This window comes from Hyla sarda, chromosome 2 (assembly GCF_029499605.1).
Source record: "Hyla sarda isolate aHylSar1 chromosome 2, aHylSar1.hap1, whole genome shotgun sequence".
Classification (NCBI taxonomy): domain Eukaryota; kingdom Metazoa; phylum Chordata; class Amphibia; order Anura; family Hylidae; genus Hyla; species Hyla sarda.
The window spans coordinates 231,932,608-231,957,078 of NC_079190.1; the positions used below are offsets into that span (position 1 = coordinate 231,932,608).

A 24,471-nucleotide genomic window follows, 5' to 3' on the forward strand; every position below is an offset into this window, starting at 1 on the left:
GGCACACTGGTTGTGAAACACCGAGTTTGGTAACAAACTCAGTGTTTTGCAACCAGTGTGCCTTCAGCTGTTGCAAAAGCTACAACCCCCAGCATGTACGGACAGCGGAAGGGCATGCTGGGTGTTGTAGTTATGCAACAGCTGGAGGCATACTACTTTGGCTGGGGATGCTGGGGATTGTAGTTATGCAACAGCTGGAGACACACTGGTTTGCTACTTAACTCAGTGTGCCTTCAGCTGTTGCAAAACTACAACTCTCAGCAGTCACCGACAGCCAACGGGCATGCTGGGAGTTGTAGTTATGCAACCACCAGATGCACCACTACAACTTCCAGCATGCACTTTAGCTGATTGTGCAAGCTGGGAGTTGTAGTTACACAACAGCTGAAGGTACACTTTTCCATAGAAAGAATGTGCCTCCAGCTGTTGCAAAACTACAAGTCCCAGCATGCCCATAAGGGCATGCTGGGAGTTGTGGTGGTCTGCCTCCTGCTGTTGCATAACTACAGCTCCCAGCATGCCCTTTTTGCATGCTGGGAGCTGTTGCTAAGCAACAGCAGGAGGCTGTCACTCACCTCCAACGATCCTCGCCGCACAGGTCAGTCCCTCGTCGTCTCCGCCGCCGCCGCTGCTCCTGGGGCCCCGATCCCAACAGGGGCGCCGGGGATCGGGGTCCCCAGCACCCGGGGTGCACGTCCCGCACCCGCTCACGTTCTCCGGAAGAGGGGCGGAGCGGGTTGCGGGAGTGACACCCGCAGCAGGCGCCCTGATTGGTCGGCCGGTAATCCGGCCGACGAATCAGGGCGATCGTGAGGTGGCACCAGTGCCACCTCACCCCTGCTGGTTCTGGCTGTTCGGGGCCGTCTCTGACGGCCCCGATCAGCCAATAATTCCGGGTCACTGGAGACCCGATTGACCCGGAATCCGCCGCAGATCGCTGGACTGAATTGTCCAGCGATCTGCGGCCATCGCCGACATGGGGGGTCATAATGACCCCCCTGGGCGATATGCCCCGATGCCTGCTGAACGATTTCAGCAGGCATCGGGGACCGGCTCCGCTCCAGATGGTTGCGGGGGGCCGGTAAAACACATGACGTTCTCATACGTCATGTGTCCTTAAGGACTCGGAAATGGAGACGTATGAGAACGTCATGTGTCCTTAAGGGGTTAAAATTGTCATCTTCTGACCCCTATAACTTTATTTTTCCGCATATGGGCCGGTATGAGGGCTCATTTTTTGGGCCTTGATCTGAAGAACTGGGCGCAGGGCGTACAGGTATGCCCTGCATCCTTAAGAGGTTGTAGATAAGATGTATTTAGCCAGATAAACCCCTTTAAAACCAGATCCGCCCCTGGGAATCCCCACGATCTCTGTGCAGCACCCGCATTCTACATGGTGCTGAGTCTCCAGCCTCGGAAAGCTCTTTGCTCACAGGACTGGAGACGTGACGTAACGCCACGTCCCCGCCATTCACATCTATGTCCTTTGGATAGGTGATAAGATTTTTGTTTTATGTGCAAAGTGAAAGCCATTTTGCAATGAAGTAATTGGAAGCCAATTTTCATGATGAAATAGCTGCAATTTCAGTGTCCAAATAGGCATTACATTTTGTCGTATGAACATTCCTTAACATCTGTGGGTAACAGCCAAATATTAAATGATCGCTAGTTCAGCACAAGTTTTTTCCATATACGGTAGACACTAGTGGCATATATCTCTCAACACTGCACTTCATCTAAAAGGGTGCATTCACACCACTTTTAGCTAATACGCATCTCATTCATTTGAATGAGCTGACCGGAGCCACATAGTGACTCGGTTGGCTCATTTTTGCACCGTATCCGGGTTTGTTGCCGGACTGAAAACCGTGGCATACCATGGTTTTCAGTCCGGCTACGGTGCAAAAAAAATATTAAACTATCTGACTCTGTTAGGCTCATTCAAATGAATGAGATGCAGGATTGGTCCAGCGGGGATACTGTAGCGAATGGTTTTGACACCTCCCTGCCATATGAGCTAAACAAGGTGTGAATCATCCTAAAATGTTACTTTGTTTTTATTGTATGTAAAAGTCTACGTGAGTTATGTGAGTTTTATAAGAAAATGTAAGATTTTATGCACTTGCATATGCATAGTGGTATGTAAAAACTCTGCTCACCTAACCTATATACCTATAAATCAAAGTGCCATTGCATGTGTATTTTTTATGCTTGATTTCATCATATATATATATATATATTATACACACACACACACACACACACACAGTACAGGCCCAAAGTTTGGACACACCTTCTCATTCAGAGTTTTCTTTATTTTCATGACTATGAAAATTGTAGATTCACACTGAAGGCATCAAAACTATGAATTATCACATGTGGAATTCTAGACATAACAAAAAAGTGTGAAACTGAAAATATGTCATATTCTAGGTTCTTCAAAGTAGCCACCTTTTGCTTTGATTACTGCTTTGCACACTCTTGGCATTTTCTTGTTGAGATTCAAGAGGTAGTCACCTGAAATGGTTTTCACTTCACAGGTGTGCTGTTGTGGAGGAGGAGGTGTGATGGTGCTTTGCTGGTGACACTGTTGGGGATTTATTCAAAATTGAAGGCATAGTTGGACCATCATTTATTTTTCAACAGGACAATGACCCCAAACACACCTCCAGGCTGTGTAAGGGCTATTTGACCAAGAAGGAGAGTGATAGGGTGCTGCGCCAGATGACCTGGCCTCCACAGTCACCGGACCTGAACCCAATCGAGATGGTTTGGGGTGAGCTGGACAGCAGAGTGAAGGCAAAAAGGGCCAACAAGTGCTAAGCATCTCTGGGAACTCCTTCAAGACTGTTGGAAGACCATTTCAGGTGACTACCTCTTGAAGCTCATCAAGAGAATGCCAAGAGTGTGCAAAGCAGTAATCAAAGCAAATGGTGGCTACTTTGAAGAACCTAGAAAATTACATATTTTAAGTTGTTTCACACTTTTTTTTAATTATATAACTCCACATGTGTTAATTTATAGTTTTGATGCCTTTAGTGTGAATTTACAATTTTCATAGTCATGAAAATAAAGAAAACTCTGAATGAGAAGGTGTGTCCAAACTTTGTTAGTGCATACCGGTATTTCTTATTTTATAATTTGGGTTGTATTTGTCTGCTAGTATTCCCAGCTAGCAGAGATACAAAATCCCAACATATAAAAAAAAAAACTTGTCAGAAACAGGGTAATGGTCTATTCACATGGCAGAATTTCCGCTTTCATATGGGTTGTTTCTGGACTGTACAGATTTTGAGCGGAATTGGTGAGGAATCAGCATGCAGAAATTCAGAAGTGTGAATGGGAGTGCGGAAACCCATAGAAGTCTATTGGGCTTTAATTTGAGGCGGAATCTGTTCGGAATTCTGCATGCGGAAATTCTGCCGTGTGAATAGACCCTAAGGTTAGGTTTCCACACAGGTTTTTTTCGGTTTCTTTGTTTGCCTCTGCAGTTTGAGCCAAAGCCAGAAGTGTATGCACATGGAATGGGAAATATAAAAGGAAGGATTCTCTGCAGAGGCATTTTCCCAAAAAAAATAAAAAAATAAAAAGAAGTCAGAAAATACTGTGTGGAAACCTAGCCATAGAGAGGTTTTTGAAGGAAAGACTATTGATGGCCTATCCACAATATAGACCATCAATAGCTGATTGGCAGAGTGTAACTCCTTGGAAGGCAGGAAGCAGGTGGCTCCATACTTGGTTTGGTGGTAGTACCATGTCACTGCAGCATCAGCTCCTATTCACTTCAGTAGCCTTTTTGTAGAATACCTTTTAAAAGATGAATTTTCCTATAGTTATATAACATGCACTCACCTGTAGGTTGCGTGTGATAAGCTGTACCTTTGCCTCTGGGGTTAGACAATCACCCATTCTGACTTATTTGATGAACCCAATCAAGTAGAAGGATGCTGGCAACAAAAATTATTCATTAGAATAAACACTTTTTCATGTACACATAGAAAGGTAATGCAAACCTTTAGTCTTGTCTATAACATCATTCACACCTTTCCACAAATGCCCTAAAAAGTATGAGCAGTCCTTCAAATGCGAAAATCTTAAAGATTATTATTTTTTTTTTTTTTGGAGCGCATTCATTTTCAAGGCACTGTAAATATGGTAAGGAGTTAAAATACATATAACACAAATGCAAGTACAACGGGCATGAAACAGTAAATGACAGACTGATATAAAGGGAAAGGCTTACAATCTCCAACAAGAGTGGAGGGAACAGTGGAGGTGAAGGAGACAGCTGGTCATATGTGAGCAGTTAGAAAGGGTATGTTCACACTGAGGAATTGGGGCGGAATTCAAGCAGAAATTTTCTGCCTCAAAATATTGTTACTCACAGAGATTTTGCGCGGAATTTTGCGCGGAAATGCAGGTTTCATGCAGAGGAGGAGTATCAAGTATTTCTATTCATAACATTTTTTTTTTCCATGCGGAAATTCCGCACCAATTCCGCGCGGAAATGCTTCTGACTGAGAAAAAAAATAACATTGATCTCTATGGGAGAAAGACGCCGATTCCGCCTGAAAGAAAGAACATGTTCTTTCTTCAAGCAGAACAGACTTCCTCATCAGAATTCTGCTTGAGGAAATTCCTCAGTGCGAACTGAGGGGCAGAAATTCTGCACAGCTCTATGGGGATTTCACTGCTGAATGATTTGGAGAGGAAAAAGCGAGTAGTATTACTCGTGGAAATTCCTCTCCAATTCCTCAGTGTGAACATACCCTAAAGCAGCCATTTATAGGGCAAGAGCTAGATGTGTAGGGCTAGGGAGTTCCAATGTATGGGGGAAGCCTGGACATGTGTGTGTGGACAGGGGAGAGCACAACGGTTTGAGGGAATGGGTTTTGAGAGAATTCGAGCAAAATAGGGGAAGATAAGGGGGGAGATTTATCAAAACCTGTGCAGGGGAAAGTGGTGCAGTTGCCCATAGCAACCAATTAGCTCGCTTCTTTCATTTTTCACAGGCCTTTTCACAAATGAAATAAGCGATCTGATTGGTTGCTATGAGAAACTGGTCAAGTTTTCCTTTGCACAAGTTTTGCTAAATCTTCCCCAATGAGTTCTGTTTTCTTCATGCTGAGTTCTAGCAAACAAGAGAAGAAGAAGGAATAGCTGACAGACACTGGACCAGAGAGGTAGATATGTGTCGTCAACATATTGGCTGTACTTGAAGCAATGGGATTCTACGATCTGACCCAGGCCAAAAGTATAGATGAAAGAGAACTACAACGAGACCCTTGGGGGACTCCAACAGTGAGAGGGTGAGGTGAGGATGGGAGACACTTAATGTAAGGTTGGTGAGGTATGGGGAGTTCCAGGAGAGGGCCAAATCTGTGACACCGTGGGATGAGAGAGTTTGTAGAGGGAAGGAGTAGTCGACTGTGTCAAAGGAAGAGAAATTGTCAAGTATTGGTGCGAGGCTCTGGCAGGCAGCAGATTATTGGCCACCTTTGTTAGGGCGGTTTCAGTAAAATGGTGGGGACGGAAGACAGATTTAAGAATTAATTGGATGAGAGGTGGGAGGACACTTCAAGGTAGACATGTTGCTCATGTTCTTTTGAGGAAAAGAGGAGAAGTGAAATAGGTGGTAGCTGACAAAGAGGAGGGGTGTAGAGATGGCTTCTTGAGGATGGGTGTTATGGTTGCATGCTTAAGGGTCTATTCACATTAGAGATGAGCGAACTTACAGTAAATTCAATTCGTCACGAACTTCTCGGCTCGGCAGTTGATGACTTATCCTGCGTAAAATTAGTTCAGCCTTCAGGTGCTCCGGTGGGCTGGAAAAGGTGGATACATTCCTAGGAAAGAGTCTCCTAGGACTGTATCCACCTTTTCCAGCCCACTGGAGGCTGAACTAATTTTACGCAGGATAAGTCATCAACTGCCGAGCCGAGAAGTTTGTGACGAATCGAATTTACTGTAAGTTCGCTCATCTCTAATTCACATGTACAGTATTCTGCACAGATTTGATGCGCAGGATTTCATGTTGTATTCAGTCAGTTTACATTGAAATCTGCAGCAGAAAATCCTGCGCATAAGTCTGCACAGAATACTGTACGTGTGAATAGACCATAAATGAAGACAGGAAGACGCCAGTGTTTAGTGATAGGTTGAAGAGATGGGTTAGAGCTGGGATAAAGAGTGTAATAAAATTGGGGATATGGTAGAATCAGATATCGTCAAGAGCATAGGTGGTCCAGTGAGATGTAAGGAGTAGTTTGGAGAGCTTGTCTTTGATAATGGTGGAAAAATTAGTTATGGGGGAGGAGCACTGGGTAGGTGTGCAGATGGATCATGGGAACTGCAAGTTAATCCTTTTTTTTAAAATAATTTTGTTGATCTTGTGTGGCAAAATCTTCAGCTAAGATTAGAGATGCGGGGGATGGCAGGAAGGGAGATAAGGGGGGGGGGGGGTAAAGGTGTTACAGTTGCCTGGGGTTCTAGAATACAGACAAATTGACAGTAGTGAAGTAGTCCTAACTATACAGAAGTGAGTGCAGACTTGAAGGAAAGGAGTGCTTGCTTGTATGCTTTGAAGTCATCTTTGGAGTAGGTTTTCTTCCAGCGCCCTTAAAGGAGTAGTCCAGTGGTGAGTCAGTGGTGAGCAACTTATCCCCTATCCTAAGGATAGGGGATAAGTTGCAGATCGCGGGGGGGTCCGACCACTGGGGCCCCCTGCGATCTCCTGTACGGAGCCCCGACAGCCCGCGGGAAGGGGGCGTGTCGGCAATCTCCGGCTCTGCCATTGAGATGTATTGAGGGGGCGTGTCGGCCGCCGCTTCGTGCGGGGGTCGACACCCGCTATTTGGGCGGAGAGCCGGGGCCCCGTACAGAGAGATCGCAGGGGGCCCCAGCGGTCGGACCCCCCGCGATCTCAAACTTCTCCCCTATCCTTAGGATAGGGGATACGTTTTTCACCACTGGACTACCCCTTTAAAGCTTGTCTCAGGCTGGGTTCACACCACGTTTTTTCCATACTGTTTTCAATCAGTTTTTCTAAAGAAAACTGTATGTCAAAAAAAAATAAAACTGATGGAACTGTGTGGGAAAAAGTAAACAGTATGCGTTTTTAAACTGTATACAGTTTTTACAAGTGCATACGGTTCTGTCCGTTTTCATTAAAAAAAAAAAAAAAAGTTTTTGAAAATGTTGTCCATTTTTAATGGGAGGGGTGTTGGGTGGGGACTTTAGGATGCAAATGTGCATGTGCAAAGTAAAAAACGTATACGGTTTCCCGTATGGAACCGTATACATGTGCGTTTCCCATTGACGTCCATGTTAAAAAAAAAGTATGCGGTTGCAGTGCGGTTTTTAAACCGGAGATAAAACTGTGGTCAACCATGGTCAGGATAAGATTCAGATTGCAGGGGGTCCGACCGTTGGACCCCCCGCGATCTCTTGTACGGGGCCCCGGCTCACTGGCCAGATAGCGGGTGTCGACCACCACACAAAGCGTGGCAGACACGCTATGGCAGAGCCGGAGATTGCCGAAGACAGCGCTCCGGCTCTGCCATAGAGTTGTACTGAGGGGGCGTGTCAGCCGCCGCTTCGTGAGGTGGTCAACACGATCTGAAACTTATACCCTATACTTAGGTTAGGGGATAAGTTTTTCAGCACTTGATATCTTCTTTAAGGTTCCTAGAAAGGTGTGCTAGATTCTAGACTACGGGGACCGTGGAAGAGAAGAAAGAAGTTTATGAAGGTTATGGTCAGATATGTGAAGAGGAGCAATTGATAGATTAGATTTGGAACTGATGTGGGTGAAAATAAGATCAAATGTGTGAATGGCGAGTACTAAGAGGAGGTGAGCGATAGGAGTTTCACTACTGAGAAATAAAAGAGGTTTTTCTGAGGTGTGAATGCAGATTAGTAATGTTCAGCTCCCTTTTGGTATTAGTTTTACAAGAACACCGAGGTCAAGAGATGACCACTGCTATTCATCTTACGGTCAGAGGTCAAGAGATGACCACTGCTATTCATCTTACGGTCAGAGGTCAAGAGATGACCACTGCTATTCATCTTACGGTCAGAGGTCAAGAGATGACCACTGCTATTCATCTTACGGTCAGAGGTCAAGAGATGACCACTGCTATTCATCTTACGGTCAGAGGTCAAGAGATGACCACTGCTATTCATCTTACGGTCAGAGGTCAAGAGATGACCACTGCTATTCATCTTCCGGTCAGTGTGCCAGCTTTTCAATGATGCCAAGAGGGGAGACATGAAAGAACATGGGTGAAGGAAGACCGAGTGGGAGGAAATCAAAGTAAACAAACAGTTTGGGTTCAGTGATTAGAAGGAAAGGCAATAAATGTAGTTGTAAAATAGAGTGAAGCCAGAACATACCATTCAATTACACAAGCAATGCAAGATAACAGTGGGGGTAGTAGTTCAATGGCGCCAGAACATTCTATTCACTATCTGACACAGGCAGTGTAAGATAACAGTGAGGGTAGTAGTTCAATGGCGCCAGAACCTACTATTCACTATCCGATACAGGAAGTGTAAGATAACAGTGAGGGTAGTAGTTCATGGGTGCAAGAACATACTATCCAGTGACAGATAAAAGCAGAGTAAGATAACAGCAGGGGTAGTAGTTCAATGGCGTCAGAACATACTATTCAATTACTGATAAAAGCAGGGTTAGATAACAGTGGGGGGTAGTAGTTTAATTGTAAGAATATACTATTACTAGTGTAAGATAAAAGTGGGGGTACTAGCACAATTGTGCCATAACATATCATTCAATCACAGATACAGTACAAGCAATGCAAGATCACCATGGGGGTAGTAGTTCAATGAAGCCAGAACATACCATTCAATCACAGATACAGTACAAGCAGTGCGAGATAACCATGGGGGTAGTAGTTCAATGAAGCCAGAACATACCATTCAATTACAGATACAAGCAATGCTAGATAAAAGTGAAGGTAGTAGTTCAATGGTGCCAGAACATACTAATTAATAACCAATAAAAGATAATAGTGGGGGTAATAGTTCAATGAAGCCAGAACATACTATTCAATTACAGATAAAAGCAGGGTTAGATAACAGTGAGAGTGGTAGTTTAAATTTGTCAGAATATACTACAGTATTCAGTTAATGATACAAGCAGTTTAAGATAAAAGTGGGCATACCATTAAATTACAGATACAAGAAGTGTGAGATCACAGTGGGGGTAGTAGTTCAATGAAGCTAGAACATACCATTCAATTACAGATACAAGAAGTGTGAGATCACAGTGGGGGTAGTAGTTCAATGAAGCTAGAACATACCATTCAATGACAGATACAAGCAGTGTGAGATCACAGTGGGGGTGGTAGTTCAATGAAGCCAGAACATACCATTCAATGACAGATACAAGCAGTGTGAGATCACAGTGGGGGTGGTAGTTCAATGAAGCCAGAACATACCATTCAATTACAGATACAAGCAATGCTAGATAAAAGTGAAGGTAGTAGTTCAATGGTGCCAGAACATACTAATTAATAACCAATAAAAGATAATAGTGGGGGTAGTAGTTCAATGAAGCCAGAACATACTATTCAATTACAGATAAAAGCAGGGTTAGATAACAGTGAGAGTGGTAGTTTAAATTTGTCAGAATATACTACAGTATTCAGTTAATGATACAAGCAGTTTAAGATAAAAGTGGGCATACCATTAAATGACAGATACAAGAAGTGTGAGATCACAGTGGGGGTAGTAGTTCAATGAAGCTAGAACATACCATTCAATTACAGATACAAGCAGTGTGAGATCACAGTGGGGGTGGTAGTTCAATGAAGCTAGAACATACCATTCAATTACAGATACAACCAGTGTGAGATCACAGTGGGGGTGGTAGTTCAATGAAGCCAGAACATACCATTCAATTACAGATACAAGAAGTGTGAGATCACAGTGAGGGTAGTAGTTCAATGAAGCCAGAACATACCATTCAATTACAGATACAACCAGTGTGAGATCACAGTGGGGGTGGTAGTTCAATGAAGCCAGAACATACCATTCAATGACAGATACAAGCAGTGTGAGATCACAGTGGGGGTAGTAGTTCAATGAAGCTTTAACATACCATTCAATTACAGATACAAGCAGTGTGAGATCACAGTGGGGGTAGTAGTTCAATGAAGCTAGAACATACCATTCAATGACAGATACAAGCAAGCAGTGTGAGATCACAGTGGGGGTAGTAGTTCAATGAAGCTAGAACATACCATTCAATGACAGATACAAGCAGTGTGAGATCACAGTGGGGGTAGTAGTTCAATGAAGCTAGAACATACCATTCAATAGCAGATACAAGCAGTGTGAGATCACAGTGGGGGTGGTAGTTCAATGAAGCTAGAACATACCATTCAATGACAGATACAAGCAGTGTGAGATCACAGTGGGGGTGGTAGTTCAATGAAGCTAGAACATACCATTCAATGACAGATACAAGCAGTGTGAGATCACAGTGGGGGTAGTAGTTCAATGAAGCTAGAACATACCATTCAATGACAGATACAAGCAAGCAGTGTGAGATCACAGTGGGGGTAGTAGTTCAATGAAGCTAGAACATACCATTCAATGACAGATACAAGCAGTGTGAGATCACAGTGGGGGTAGTAGTTCAATGAAGCTAGAACATACCATTCAATAGCAGATACAAGCAGTGTGAGATCACAGTGGGGGTGGTAGTTCAATGAAGCTAGAACATACCATTCAATGACAGATACAAGCAGTGTGAGATCACAGTGGGGGTGGTAGTTCAATGAAGCTAGAACATACCATTCAATGACAGATACAAGCAGTGTGAGATCACAGTGGGGGTAGTAGTTCAATGAAGCTAGAACATACCATTCAATGACAGATACAAGCAAGCAGTGTGAGATCACAGTGGGGGTGGTAGTTCAATGAAGCTAGAACATACCATTCAATGACAGATACAAGCAGTGTGAGATCACAGTGGGGGTGGTAGTTCAATGAAGCTAGAACATACCATTCAATGACAGATGCAAGAAGTGTGAGATCACAGTGGGGGTGGTAGTTCAATGAAGCTAGAACATACCATTCAATGACAGATGCAATAAGTGTGAGATCACAGTGGGGGTGGTAGTTCAATGAAGCTAGAACATACCATTCAATTACAGATACAAGCAGTGTGAGATCACAGTGGGGGTGGTAGTTCAATGAAGCTAGAACATACCATTCAATTACAGATACAAGCAGTGTGAGATCACAGTGGGGGTAGTAGTTCAATGAAGCTAGAACATACCATTCAATTACAGATACAAGCAGTGTGAGATCACAGTGGGGGTAGTAGTTCAATGAAGCTAGAACATACCATTCAATGACAGATGCAATAAGTGTGAGATCACAGTGGGGGTGGTAGTTCAATGAAGCTAGAACATACCATTCAATGACAGATGCAATAAGTGTGAGATCACAGTGGGGGTGGTAGTTCAATGAAGCTAGAACATACCATTCAATGACAGATGCAATAAGTGTGAGATCACAGTGGGGGTGGTAGTTCAATGAAGCTAGAACATACCATTCAATGACAGATGCAATAAGTGTGAGATCACAGTGGGGGTGGTAGTTCAATGAAGCTAGAACATACCATTCAATGACAGATGCAATAAGTGTGAGATCACAGTGGGGGTGGTCGTTCAATGAAGCTAGAACATACCATTCAATGACAGATACAAGCAGTGTGAGATCACAGTGGGGGTAGTAGTTCAATGAAGCTAGAACATACCATTCAATGACAGATACAAGCAGTGTGAGATCACAGTGGGGGTAGTAGTTCAATGAAGCTAGAACATACCATTCAATTACAGATACAAGCAGTGTGAGATCACAGTGGGGGTAGTAGTTCAATGAAGCTAGAACATACCATTCAATGAAAGATACAAGCAGTGTGAGATCACAGTGGGGGTAGTAGTTCAATGAAGCTAGAACATACCATTCAATGACAGATACAAGCAGTGTGAGATCACAGTGGGGGTAGTAGTTCAATGAAGCTAGAACATACCATTCAATGACAGATACAAGCAAGCAGTGTGAGATCACAGTGGGGGTGGTAGTTCAATGAAGCTAGAACATACCATTCAATGACAGATACAAGCAGTGTGAGATCACAGTGGGGGTGGTAGTTCAATGAAGCTAGAACATACCATTCAATGACAGATACAAGCAGTGTGAGATCACAGTGGGGGTGGTAGTTCAATGAAGCTAGAACATACCATTCAATGACAGATACAAGCAGTGTGAGATCACAGTGGGGGTAGTAGTTCAATGAAGCTAGAACATACCATTCAATGACAGATACAAGCAGTGTGAGATCACAGTGGGGGTAGTAGTTCATTGAAGCTAGAACATACCATTCAATGACAGATACAAGCAAGCAGTGTGAGATCACAGTGGGGGTGGTAGTTCAATGAAGCTAGAACATACCATTCAATGACAGATACAAGCAGTGTGAGATCACAGTGGGGGTGGTAGTTCAATGAAGCTAGAACATACCATTCAATGACAGATGCAAGAAGTGTGAGATCACAGTGGGGGTGGTAGTTCAATGAAGCTAGAACATACCATTCAATGACAGATGCAATAAGTGTGAGATCACAGTGGGGGTAGTAGTTCAATGAAGCTAGAACATACCATTCAATAACAGATACAAGCAGTGTGAGATCACAGTGGGGGTGGTAGTTCAATGAAGCTATAACATACCATTCAATTACAGATACAAGCAGTGTGAGATCACAGTGGGGGTAGTAGTTCAATGAAGCTAGAACATACCATTCAATGACAGATGCAATAAGTGTGAGATCACAGTGGGGGTGGTAGTTCAATGAAGCTAGAACATACCATTCAATGACAGATGCAATAAGTGTGAGATCACAGTGGGGGTGGTAGTTCAATGAAGCTAGAACATACCATTCAATGACAGATGCAATAAGTGTGAGATCACAGTGGGGGTGGTAGTTCAATGAAGCTAGAACATACCATTAAATGACAGATGCAATAAGTGTGAGATCACAGTGGTGGTGGTAGTTCAATGAAGCTAGAACATACCATTCAATGACAGATACAAGCAGTGTGAGATCACAGTGGGGGTAGTAGTTCAATGAAGCTAGAACATACCATTCAATGACAGATACAAGCAGTGTGAGATCACAGTGGGGGTAGTAGTTCAATGAAGCTAGAACATACCATTCAATGACAGATGCAAGCAGTGTGAGATCACAGTGGGGGTAGTAGTTCAATGAAGCTAGAACATACCATTCAATGAAAGATACAAGCAGTGTGAGATCACAGTGGGGGTAGTAGTTCAATGAAGCTAGAACATACCATTCAATGACAGATACAAGCAGTGTGAGATCACAGTGGGGGTAGTAGTTCAATGAAGCTAGAACATACCATTCAATTACAGATACAAGCAGTGTGAGATCACAGTGGGGGTAGTAGTTCAATGAAGCTAGAACATACCATTCAATGACAGATACAAGCAAGCAGTGTGAGATCACAGTGGGGGTGGTAGTTCAATGAAGCTAGAACATACCATTCAATGACAGATACAAGCAGTGTGAGATCACAGTGGGGGTGGTAGTTCAATGAAGCTAGAACATACCATTCAATGACAGATACAAGCAGTGTGAGATCACAGTGGGGGTGGTAGTTCAATGAAGCTATAACATACCATTCAATGACAGATACAAGCAGTGTGAGATCACAGTGGGGTGGTAGTTCAATGAAGCTAGAACATACCATTCAATGACAGATCCAAGCAGTGTGAGATCACAGTGGGGGTAGTAGTTCAATGAAGCTAGAACATACCATTCAATGACAGATACAAGCAGTGTGAGATCACAGTGAGGGTAGTAGTTCAATGAAGCCAGAACATACCATTCAATTACAGATACAACCAGTGTGAGATCACAGTGGGGGTGGTAGTTCAATGAAGCCAGAACATACCATTCAATGACAGATACAAGCAGTGTGAGATCACAGTGGGGGTAGTAGTTCAATGAAGCTTTAACATACCATTCAATTACAGATACAAGCAGTGTGAGATCACAGTGGGGGTAGTAGTTCAATGAAGCTAGAACATACCATTCAATGACAGATACAAGCAAGCAGTGTGAGATCACAGTGGGGGTAGTAGTTCAATGAAGCTAGAACATACCATTCAATGACAGATACAAGCAGTGTGAGATCACAGTGGGGGTAGTAGTTCAATGAAGCTAGAACATACCATTCAATAGCAGATACAAGCAGTGTGAGATCACAGTGGGGGTGGTAGTTCAATGAAGCTAGAACATACCATTCAATGACAGATACAAGCAGTGTGAGATCACAGTGGGGGTGGTAGTTCAATGAAGCTAGAACATACCATTCAATGACAGATACAAGCAGTGTGAGATCACAGTGGGGGTAGTAGTTCAATGAAGCTAGAACATACCATTCAATGACAGATACAAGCAAGCAGTGTGAGATCACAGTGGGGGTGGTAGTTCAATGAAGCTAGAACATACCATTCAATGACAGATGCAAGAAGTGTGAGATCACAGTGGGGGTGGTAGTTCAATGAAGCTAGAACATACCATTCAATGACAGATGCAATAAGTGTGAGATCACAGTGGGGGTGGTAGTTCAATGAAGCTAGAACATACCATTCAATTACAGATACAAGCAGTGTGAGATCACAGTGGGGGAAGTAGTTCAATGAAGCTAGAACATACCATTCAATTACAGATACAAGCAGTGTGAGATCACAGTGGGGGTAGTAGTTCAATGAAGCTAGAACATACCATTCAATTACAGATACAAGCAGTGTGAGATCACAGTGGGGGTAGTAGTTCAATGAAGCTAGAACATACCATTCAATGACAGATGCAATAAGTGTGAGATCACAGTGGGGGTGGTAGTTCAATGAAGCTAGAACATACCATTCAATGACAGATGCAATAAGTGTGAGATCACAGTGGGGGTGGTAGTTCAATGAAGCTAGAACATACCATTCAATGACAGATGCAATAAGTGTGAGATCACAGTGGGGGTGGTAGTTCAATGAAGCTAGAACATACCATTCAATGACAGATGCAATAAGTGTGAGATCACAGTGGGGGTGGTAGTTCAATGAAGCTAGAACATACCATTCAATGACAGATGCAATAAGTGTGAGATCACAGTGGTGGTGGTAGTTCAATGAAGCTAGAACATACCATTCAATGACAGATGCAATAAGTGTGAGATCACAGTGGGGGTGGTCGTTCAATGAAGCTAGAACATACCATTCAATGACAGATACAAGCAGTGTGAGATCACAGTGGGGGTAGTAGTTCAATGAAGCTAGAACATACCATTCAATGACAGATACAAGCAGTGTGAGATCACAGTGGGGGTAGTAGTTCAATGAAGCTAGAACATACCATTCAATTACAGATACAAGCAGTGTGAGATCACAGTGGGGGTGGTAGTTCAATGAAGCTAGAACATACCATTCAATGACAGATGCAAGAAGTGTGAGATCACAGTGGGGGTGGTAGTTCAATGAAGCTAGAACATACCATTCAATGACAGATGCAATAAGTGTGAGATCACAGTGGGGGTAGTAATTCAATGAAGCTAGAACATACCATTCAATGACAGATACAAGAAGTGTGAGATCACAGTGGGGGTGGTAGTTCAATGAAGCTAGAACATACCATTCAATGACAGATACAAGAAGTGTGAGATCACAGTGGGGGTGGTAGTTCAATGAAGCTAGAACATACCATTCAATGACAGATCCAAGCAGTGTGAGATCACAGTGGGGGTGGTAGTTCAATGAAGCTAGAACATACCATTCAATGACAGATCCAAGCAGTGTGAGATCACAGTGGGGGTAGTAGTTCAATGAAGCTAGAACATACCATTCAATGACAGATACAAGCAGTGTGAGATCACAGTGGGGGTAGTAGTTCAATTTAGCTAGAACATACCATTCAATGACAGATACAAGCAGTGTGAGATCACAGAGGGGGTGGTAGTTCAATTTAGCTAGAACATACCATTCAATGACAGATACAAGCAGTGTGAGATCACAGTGGGGGTGGTAGTTCAATGAAGCCAGAACATACCATTCAATTACAGATCCAAGCAGTGTGAGATCACAGTGGGGGTAGTAGTTCAATGAAGCTAGAACATACCATTCAATGACAGATACAAGAAGTGTGAGATCACAGTGGGGGTGGTAGTTCAATGAAGCCAGAACATACCATTCAATGACAGATACAAGCAGTGTGAGATTACAGTGGGGGTGGTAGTTCAATGAAGCCAGAACATACCATTCAATGACCGATCCAAGCAGTGTGAGATCACAGTGGGGGTAGTAGTTCAATGAAGCTAGAACATACCATTCAATGACAGATCCAAGCAGTGTGAGATCACAGTGGGGGTAGTAGTTCAATGAAGCTAGAACATACCATTCAATGACAGATCCAAGCAGTGTGAGATCACAGTGGGGGTGGTAGTTCAATTTAGCTAGAACATACCATTCAATGACAGATACAAGCAGTGTGAGATCACAGTGGGGGTGGTAGTTCAATGAAGCCAGAACATACCATTCAATGACAGATACAAGCAGTGTGAGTAGTAGTTCGATGAAGCCAGAACATACCATTCAATGACATATACAAGCAGTGTGAGATCACAGTGGGGGTGGTAGTTCAATGAAGCCAGAACATACCATTCAATTACAGATACAAGCAGTGTGAGATCACAGTGGGGGTGGTAGTTCAATGAAGCTAAAACATACCATTCAATGACAGATACAAGAAGTGTGAGATCACAGTGGGGGTAGTAGTTCAATGAAGCTAGAACATACCATTCAATTACAGATACAAGAAGTGTGAGATCACAGTGGGGGTGGTAGTTCAATTTAGCTAGAACATACCATTCAATGACAGATACAAACAGTGTGAGATCACAGTGGGGGTGGTAGTTCAATTTAGCTAGAACATACCATTCAATGACAGATACAAGAAGTGTGAGATCACAGTGGGGGTAGTAGTTCAATGAAGCTAGAACATACCATTCAATGACAGATCCAAGCAGTGTGAGATCACAGTGGGGGTAGTAGTTGAATGAAGCTAGAACATATCATTCAATGACAGATACAAGAAGTGTGAGATCACACTGGGGGTGGTAGTTCAATGAAGCTAGAACATATCATTCAATGACAGATACAAGAAGTGTGAGATCACAGTGGGGGTAGTAGTTCAATGAAGCTATAACATACCATTCAATGACAGATCCAAACAGTGTGAGATCACAGTGGGGGTAGTAGTTCAATGAAGCTAGAACATACCATTCAATTACAGATACAAGCAGTGTGAGATCACAGTGGGGGTGGTAGTTCAATTTAGCTAGAACATACCATTCACTGACAGATACAAGCAGTGTGAGATCACAGTGGGGGTGGTAATTCAATGAAGCTAGAACATACCATTCAATGACAGATACAAGAAGTGTGAGATCACAGTGGGGGTGGTAGTTCAATTTGGCTAGAACATACCATTCAATGACAGATCCAAGCAGTGTGAGATCACAGTGGGGGTAGTAGTTCAATGAAGCTAGAACATACCATTCAATGACAGATCCAAGCAGTGTGAGATCACAGTGGGGGTAGTAGTTCAATGAAGCTAGAACATACCATTCAATGACAGATCCAAGCAGTGTGAGATCACAGTGGGGGTGGTAGTTCAATGAAGCTAGAACATACCATTCAATGACAGATACAAGCAGTGTGAGATCACAGTGGGGGTAGTAGTTCAATGAAGCTAGAACATACCATTCAATGACAGATACAAGCAAGCAGTGTGAGATTACAGTGGGGGTGGTAGTTCAATGAAGCTAGAACATACCATTCAATGACAGATACAAGCAGTGTGAGATCACAGTGGGGGTGGTAGTTCAATGAAGCTAGAACATACCATTCAATGACAGATGCAAGAAGTGTGAGATCACAGTGGGGGTGGTAGTTCAATGAAGCTAGAACATACCATTCAATGACAGATGCAATAAGTGTGAGATCACAGTGGGGGTGGTAGTTCAATGAAGCTAGAACATACCATTCAATGACAGATCCAAGCAGTGTGAGATCACAGTGGGGGTGGTAGTTCAATTTAGCTAGAACATACCATTCAATGACAGATACAAGCAGTGTGAGATCACAGTGGGGGTGGTAATTCAATGAAGCTAGAACATACCATTCAATGACAGATACAAGAAGTGTGAGATCACAGTGGGGGTGGTAGTTCAATGAAGCTAGAACATACCATTCAATGACAGATACAAGAAGTGTGAGATCACAGTGGGGGTGGTAGTTCAATGAAGCTAGAACATACCATTCAATTACAGATACAAGCAGTGTGAGATCACAGTGGGGGTGGTAGTTCAATGAAGCTAGAACATACCATTCAATGACAGATACAAGAAGTGTGAGATCACAGTGGGGGTGGTAGTTCAATGAAGCTAGAACATACCATTCAATGACAGATACAAGCAGTGTGAGATCACAGTGGGGGTGGTAGTTCAATGAAGCTAGAAAATACCATTCAATGACAGATACAAGCAGTGTGAGATCACAGTGGGGGTAGTAGTTGAATGAAGCTAGAACATATCATTCAATGACAGATACAAGCAGTGTGAGATCACAGTGGGGGTAGTAGTTGAATGAAGCTAGAACATATCATTCAATGACAGATACAAGAAGTGTGAGATCACAGTGGGGGTGGTAGTTCAATGAAGCTAGAACATACCATTCAATGACAGATCCAAGCAGTGTGAGATCACAGTGGGGGTAGTAGTTCAATGAAGCTAGAACATACCATTCAATGACAGATACAAGCAGTGTGAGATCACAGTGGGGGTAGTAGTTCAATGAAGCTAGAACATACCATTCAATGACAGATAAAAGCAGTGTGAGATCACAGTGGGGGTGGTAATTCAATGAAGCTAGAACATACCATTCAATGACAGATACAAGAAGTGTGAGATCACAGTGGGGGTGGTAGTTCAATGAAGCTAGAACATACCATTCAATGACAGATACAAGCAGTGTGAGATCACAGTGGGGGTAGTAGTTGAATGAAGCTAGAACATACCATTCAATGACAGATACAAGAAGTGTGAGATCACAGTGGGGGTGGTAGTTCAATGAAGCTAGAACATACCATTCAATTACAGATACAAGCAGTGTGAGATCACAGTGGGGGTGGTAGTTCAATGAAGCTAGAACATACCATTCAATTACAGATACAAGCAGTGTGCGATCACAGTGGGGGTAGTAGTTCAATGAAGCTAGAACATACCATTCAATTACAGATACAAGCAGTGTGAGATCACAGTGGGGGTGGTAGTTCAATTTAGCTAGAACATACCATTCAATGACAGATACAAGCAGTGTGAGATCACAGTGTGGGTGGTAGTTCAATTTAGCTAGAACATACCATTCAATGACAGATACAAGCAGTGTGAGATCACAGTGGGGGTGGAAGTTCAATGAAGCTAGAACATACCATTCAATGACAGATACAAGAAGTGTGAGATCACAGTGGGGGTGGTAGTTCAATGAAGCTAGAACATACCATTCAATGACAGATACAAGCAGTGTGAGATCACAGTGGGGGTAGTAGTTCAATGAAGCTAGAACATACCATTCAATGACAGATACAAGCAGTGTGAGATCACAGTGGGGGTGGTAGTTCAATGAAGCTAGAACATACCATTCAATGACAGATACAAGCAGTGTGAGATCACAGTGGGGGTAGTAGTTCAATGAAGCTAGAACATACCATTCAATGACAGATACAAGAAGTGTGAGATCACAGTGGGGGTGGTAGTTCAATGAAGCTAGAACATACCATTCAATGACAGATGCAAGCAGTGTGAGATCACAGTGGGGGTAGTAGTTCAATGAAGCTAGAACATACCATTCAATGACAGATACAAGAAGTGTGAGATCACAGTGGGGGTGGTAGTTCAATGAAGCTAGAACATACCATTCAATGACAGATACAAGCAGTGTGAGATCACAGTGGGGGTAGTAGTTCAATTTAGCTAGAACATACCATTCAATGACAGATACAAGCAGTGTGAGATCACAGTGGGGGTGGTAGTTCAATGAAGCTAGAACATACCATTCAATGACAGATGCAAGCAGTGTGAGATCACAGTGGGGGTGGTAGTTCAATGAAGCTAGAACATACCATTCAATGACAGATGCAATAAGTGTGAGATCACAGTGGGGGTGGTAGTTCAATGAAGCTAGAATATACCATTCAATGACAGATATAAGCAGTGTGAGATCACAGTGGGGGTAGTAGTTCAATGAAGCTAGAACATACCATTCAATGACAGATACAAGCAGTGTGAGATCACAGTGGGGGTGGTAGTTCAATGAAGCTAGAACATACCATTTAATGACAGATACAAGCAGTGTGAGATCACAGTGGGGGTAGTAGTTCAATGAAGCTAGAACATACCATTCAATGACAGATACAAACAGTGTGAGATCACAGTGGGGGTGGTAGTTCAATGAAGCTAGAACATACCATTCAATGACAGATGCAATAAGCGTGAGATCACAGTGGGGGTGGTAGTTCAATGAAGCTAGAACATACCATTCAATGACAGATGCAATAAGTGTGAGATCACAGTGGGGGTGGTAGTTCAATGAAGCTAGAACATACCATTCAATTACAGATACAAGCAGTGTGAGATTACAGTGGGGGTAGTAGTTCAATGAAGCTAGAACATACCATTCAATGAAAGATACAAGCAGTGTGAGATCACAGTGGGGGTAGTAGTTCAATGAAGCTGGAACATACCATTCAATGACAGATACAAGCAGTGTGAGATCACAGTGGGGGTAGTAGTTCAATGAAGCTAGAACATACCATTCAATGACAGATACAAGCAGTGTGAGATCACAGTGGGGGTGGTAATTCAATGAAGCTAGAACATACCATTCAATGACAGATACAAGAAGTGTGAGATCACAGTGGGGGTAGTAGTTCAATGAAGCTAGAACATATCATTCAATGACAGATACAAGAAGTGTGAGATCACAGTGGGGGTAGTAGTTCAATGAAGCTAGAACATATCATTCAATGACAGATACAAGAAGTGTGAGATCACAGTGGGGGTGGTAGTTCAATGAAGCTAGAACATACCATTCAATGACAGATCCAAGCAGTGTGAGATCACAGTGGGGGGTAGTAGTTCAATGAAGCTAGAACATATCATTCAATGACAGATCCAAGCAGTGTGAGATCACAGTGGGGGGTAGTAGTTCAATGAAGCTAGAACATATCATTCAATGACAGATACAAGAAGTGTGAGATCACAGTGGGGGTGGTAGTTCAATGAAGCTAGAACATACCATTCAATGACAGATCCAAGCAGTGTGAGATCACAGTGGGGGTAGTAGTTCAATGAAGCTAGAACATACCATTCAATGACAGATCCAAGCAGTGTGAGATCACAGTGGGGGTAGTAGTTCAATGAAGCTAGAACATACCATTCACTGACAGATACAAGCAGTGTGAGATCACAGTGGGGGTGGTAATTCAATGAAGCTAGAACATACCATTCAATGACAGATACAAGAGGTGTGAGATCACAGTGGGGGTGGTAGTTCAATGAAGCTAGAACATACCATTCAATGACAGATACAAGAAGTGTGAGATCACAGTGGGGGTAGTAGTTCAATGAAGCTAGAACATACCATTCAATGACAGATACAAGCAGTGTGAGATCACAGTGGGGGTAGTAGTTCAATGAAGCTAGAACATACCATTCAATGACAGATACAAGCAGTGTGAGATCACAGTGGGGGTGGTAGTTCAATGAAGCTAGAACATACCATTCAATGACAGATACAAGCAGTGTGAGATCACAGTGGGGGTGGTAGTTCAATGAAGCTAGAACATACCATTCAATGACAGATACAAGCAGTGTGAGATCACAGTGGGGGTGGTAGTTCAATGAAGCCAGAACATACCATTCAATTACAGATACAAGCAATGCTAGATAAAAGTGAAGGTAGTAGTTCAATGGTGCCAGAACATACTAATTAATAACCAATAAAAGATAATAGTGGGGGTAGTAGTTCAATGAAGCTAGAACATACTATTCAATTACAGATAAAAGCAGGGTTAGATAACAGTGAGAGTGGTAGTTTAAATTTGGCAGAATATACTACAGTATTCAGTTAATGATACAAGCAGTTTAAGATAAAAGTGGGCATACCATTAAATTACAGATACAAGAAGTGTGAGATCACAGTGGGGGTAGTAGTTCAATGAAGCTAGAACATACCATTCAATTACAGATACAAGCAGTGTGAGATCACAGTGGGGGTAGTAGTTCAATGAAGCTAGAACATACCATTCAATTACAGATACAAGCAGTGTGAGATCACAGTGGGGGTAGTAGTTCAATGAAGCTAGAACATACCATTCAATTACAGATACAAGCAGTGTGAGATCACAGTGGGGGTAGTAGTTCAATGAAGCCAGAACATACCATTCAATTACAGATACAAGCAATGCTAGATAAAGGTGAAGGTAGTAGTTCAATGGTGCCAGAACATACTAATTAATAACCAATAAAAGATAATAGTGGGGGTAGTAGTTCAATGAAGCTAGAACATATCATTCAATGACAGATACAAGAAGTGTGAGATCACAGTGGGGGTGGTAGTTCAATGAAGCTAGAACATACCATTCAATGACAGATACAAGCAGTGTGAGATCACAGTGGGGGTGGTAGTTCAATGAAGCTAGAACATACCATTCAATGACAGATACAAGCAGTGTGAGATCACAGTGGGGGTAGTAGTTGAATGAAGCTAGAACATACCATTCAATGACAGATACAAACAGTGTGAGATCACAGTGGGGGTGGTAGTTCAATGAAGCTAGAACATACCATTCAATGACAGATAAAAGCAGTGTGAGATCACAGTGGGGGTGGTAGTTCAATGAAGCTAGAACATACCATTCAATGACAGATGCAAGCAGTGTGAGATCACAGTGGGGGTGGTAGTTCAATGAAGCTAGAACATACCATTCAATGACAGATGCAATAAGTGTGAGATCACAGTGGGGGTGGTAGTTCAATGAAGCCAGAACATACCATTCAATTACAGATACAAGAAGTGTGAGATCACAGTGGGGGTGGTAGTTCAATGAAGCTAGAACATACCATTCAATGACAGATCCAAGCAGTGTGAGATCACAGTGGGGGTAGTAGTTCAATGAAGCTAGAACATACCATTCAATTACAGATACAAGCAGTGTGAGATCACAGTGGGGGTGGTAGTTCAATGAAGCCAGAACATACCATTCAATTACAGATACAAGCAGTGTGAGATCACAGTGGGGGTGGTAGTTCAATGAAGCTAGAACATACCATTCAATGACAGATACAAGCAGTGTGAGATCACAGTGGGGGTGGTAGTTCAATGAAGCCAGAACATACCATTCAATTACAGATACAAGCAATGCTAGATAAAAGTGAAGGTAGTAGTTCAATGGTGCCAGAACATACTAATTAATAACCAATAAAAGATAATAGTGGGGGTAGTAGTTCAATGAAGCCAGAACATACTATTCAATTACAGATAAAAGCAGGGTTAGATAACAGTGAGAGTGGTAGTTTAAATTTGTCAGAATATACAACAGTATTCAGTTAATGATACAAGCAGTTTAAGATAAAAGTGGGCATACCATTCAATGACAGATACAAGAAGTGTGAGATCACAGTGGGGGTAGTAGTTCAATGAAGCTAGAACATACCATTCAATGACAGATACAAGCAGTGTGAGATCACAGTGGGGGTGGTAGTTCAATGAAGCTAGAAAATACCATTCAATGACAGATACAAGCAGTGTGAGATCACAGTTGGGGTAGTAGTTGAATGAAGCTAGAACATATCATTCAATGACAGATACAAGAAGTGTGAGATCACAGTGGGGGTGGTAGTTCAATGAAGCTAGAACATACCATTCAATGACAGATCCAAGCAGTGTGAGATCACAGTGGGGGTAGTAGTTCAATGAAGCTAGAACATACCATTCAATGACAGATACAAGCAGTGTGAGATCACAGTGGGGGTAGTAGTTCAATGAAGCTAGAACATACCATTCAATGACAGATACAAGCAGTGTGAGATCACAGTGGGGGTGGTAATTCAATGAAGCTAGAACATACCATTCAATGACAGATACAAGCAGTGTGAGATCACAGTGGGGGTGGTAATTCAATGAAGCTAGAACATACCATTCAATGACAGATACAAGCAGTGTGAGATCACAGTGGGGGTGGTAGTTGAATGAAGCTAGAACATATCATTCAATGACAGATACAAGAAGTGTGAGATCACAGT

General features: G+C 42.7%; 2 protein-coding genes across 2 annotated transcripts in view; one reads left to right on the forward strand and one right to left on the reverse strand.

Moving 5' to 3' along the window:
- The window catches only part of YARS1 (tyrosyl-tRNA synthetase 1), a 96,814-nt gene that overhangs the window by 42,491 nt on the left and 29,852 nt on the right, over window positions 1–24,471 (reverse strand). Inside the window, exon 2 of the mRNA XM_056556563.1 lies at window positions 3,853–3,947. Within this exon, the coding sequence (XP_056412538.1) occupies window positions 3,853–3,909 (57 nt within the window). The 5' untranslated portion in view covers window positions 3,910–3,947. The remainder of the gene's footprint in view (window positions 1–3,852; window positions 3,948–24,471) is intronic.
- LOC130355834 (S100P-binding protein-like) overlaps window positions 1–24,471 on the forward strand; it is a 103,779-nt gene that overhangs the window by 18,491 nt on the left and 60,817 nt on the right. The window lies entirely within an intron of this gene.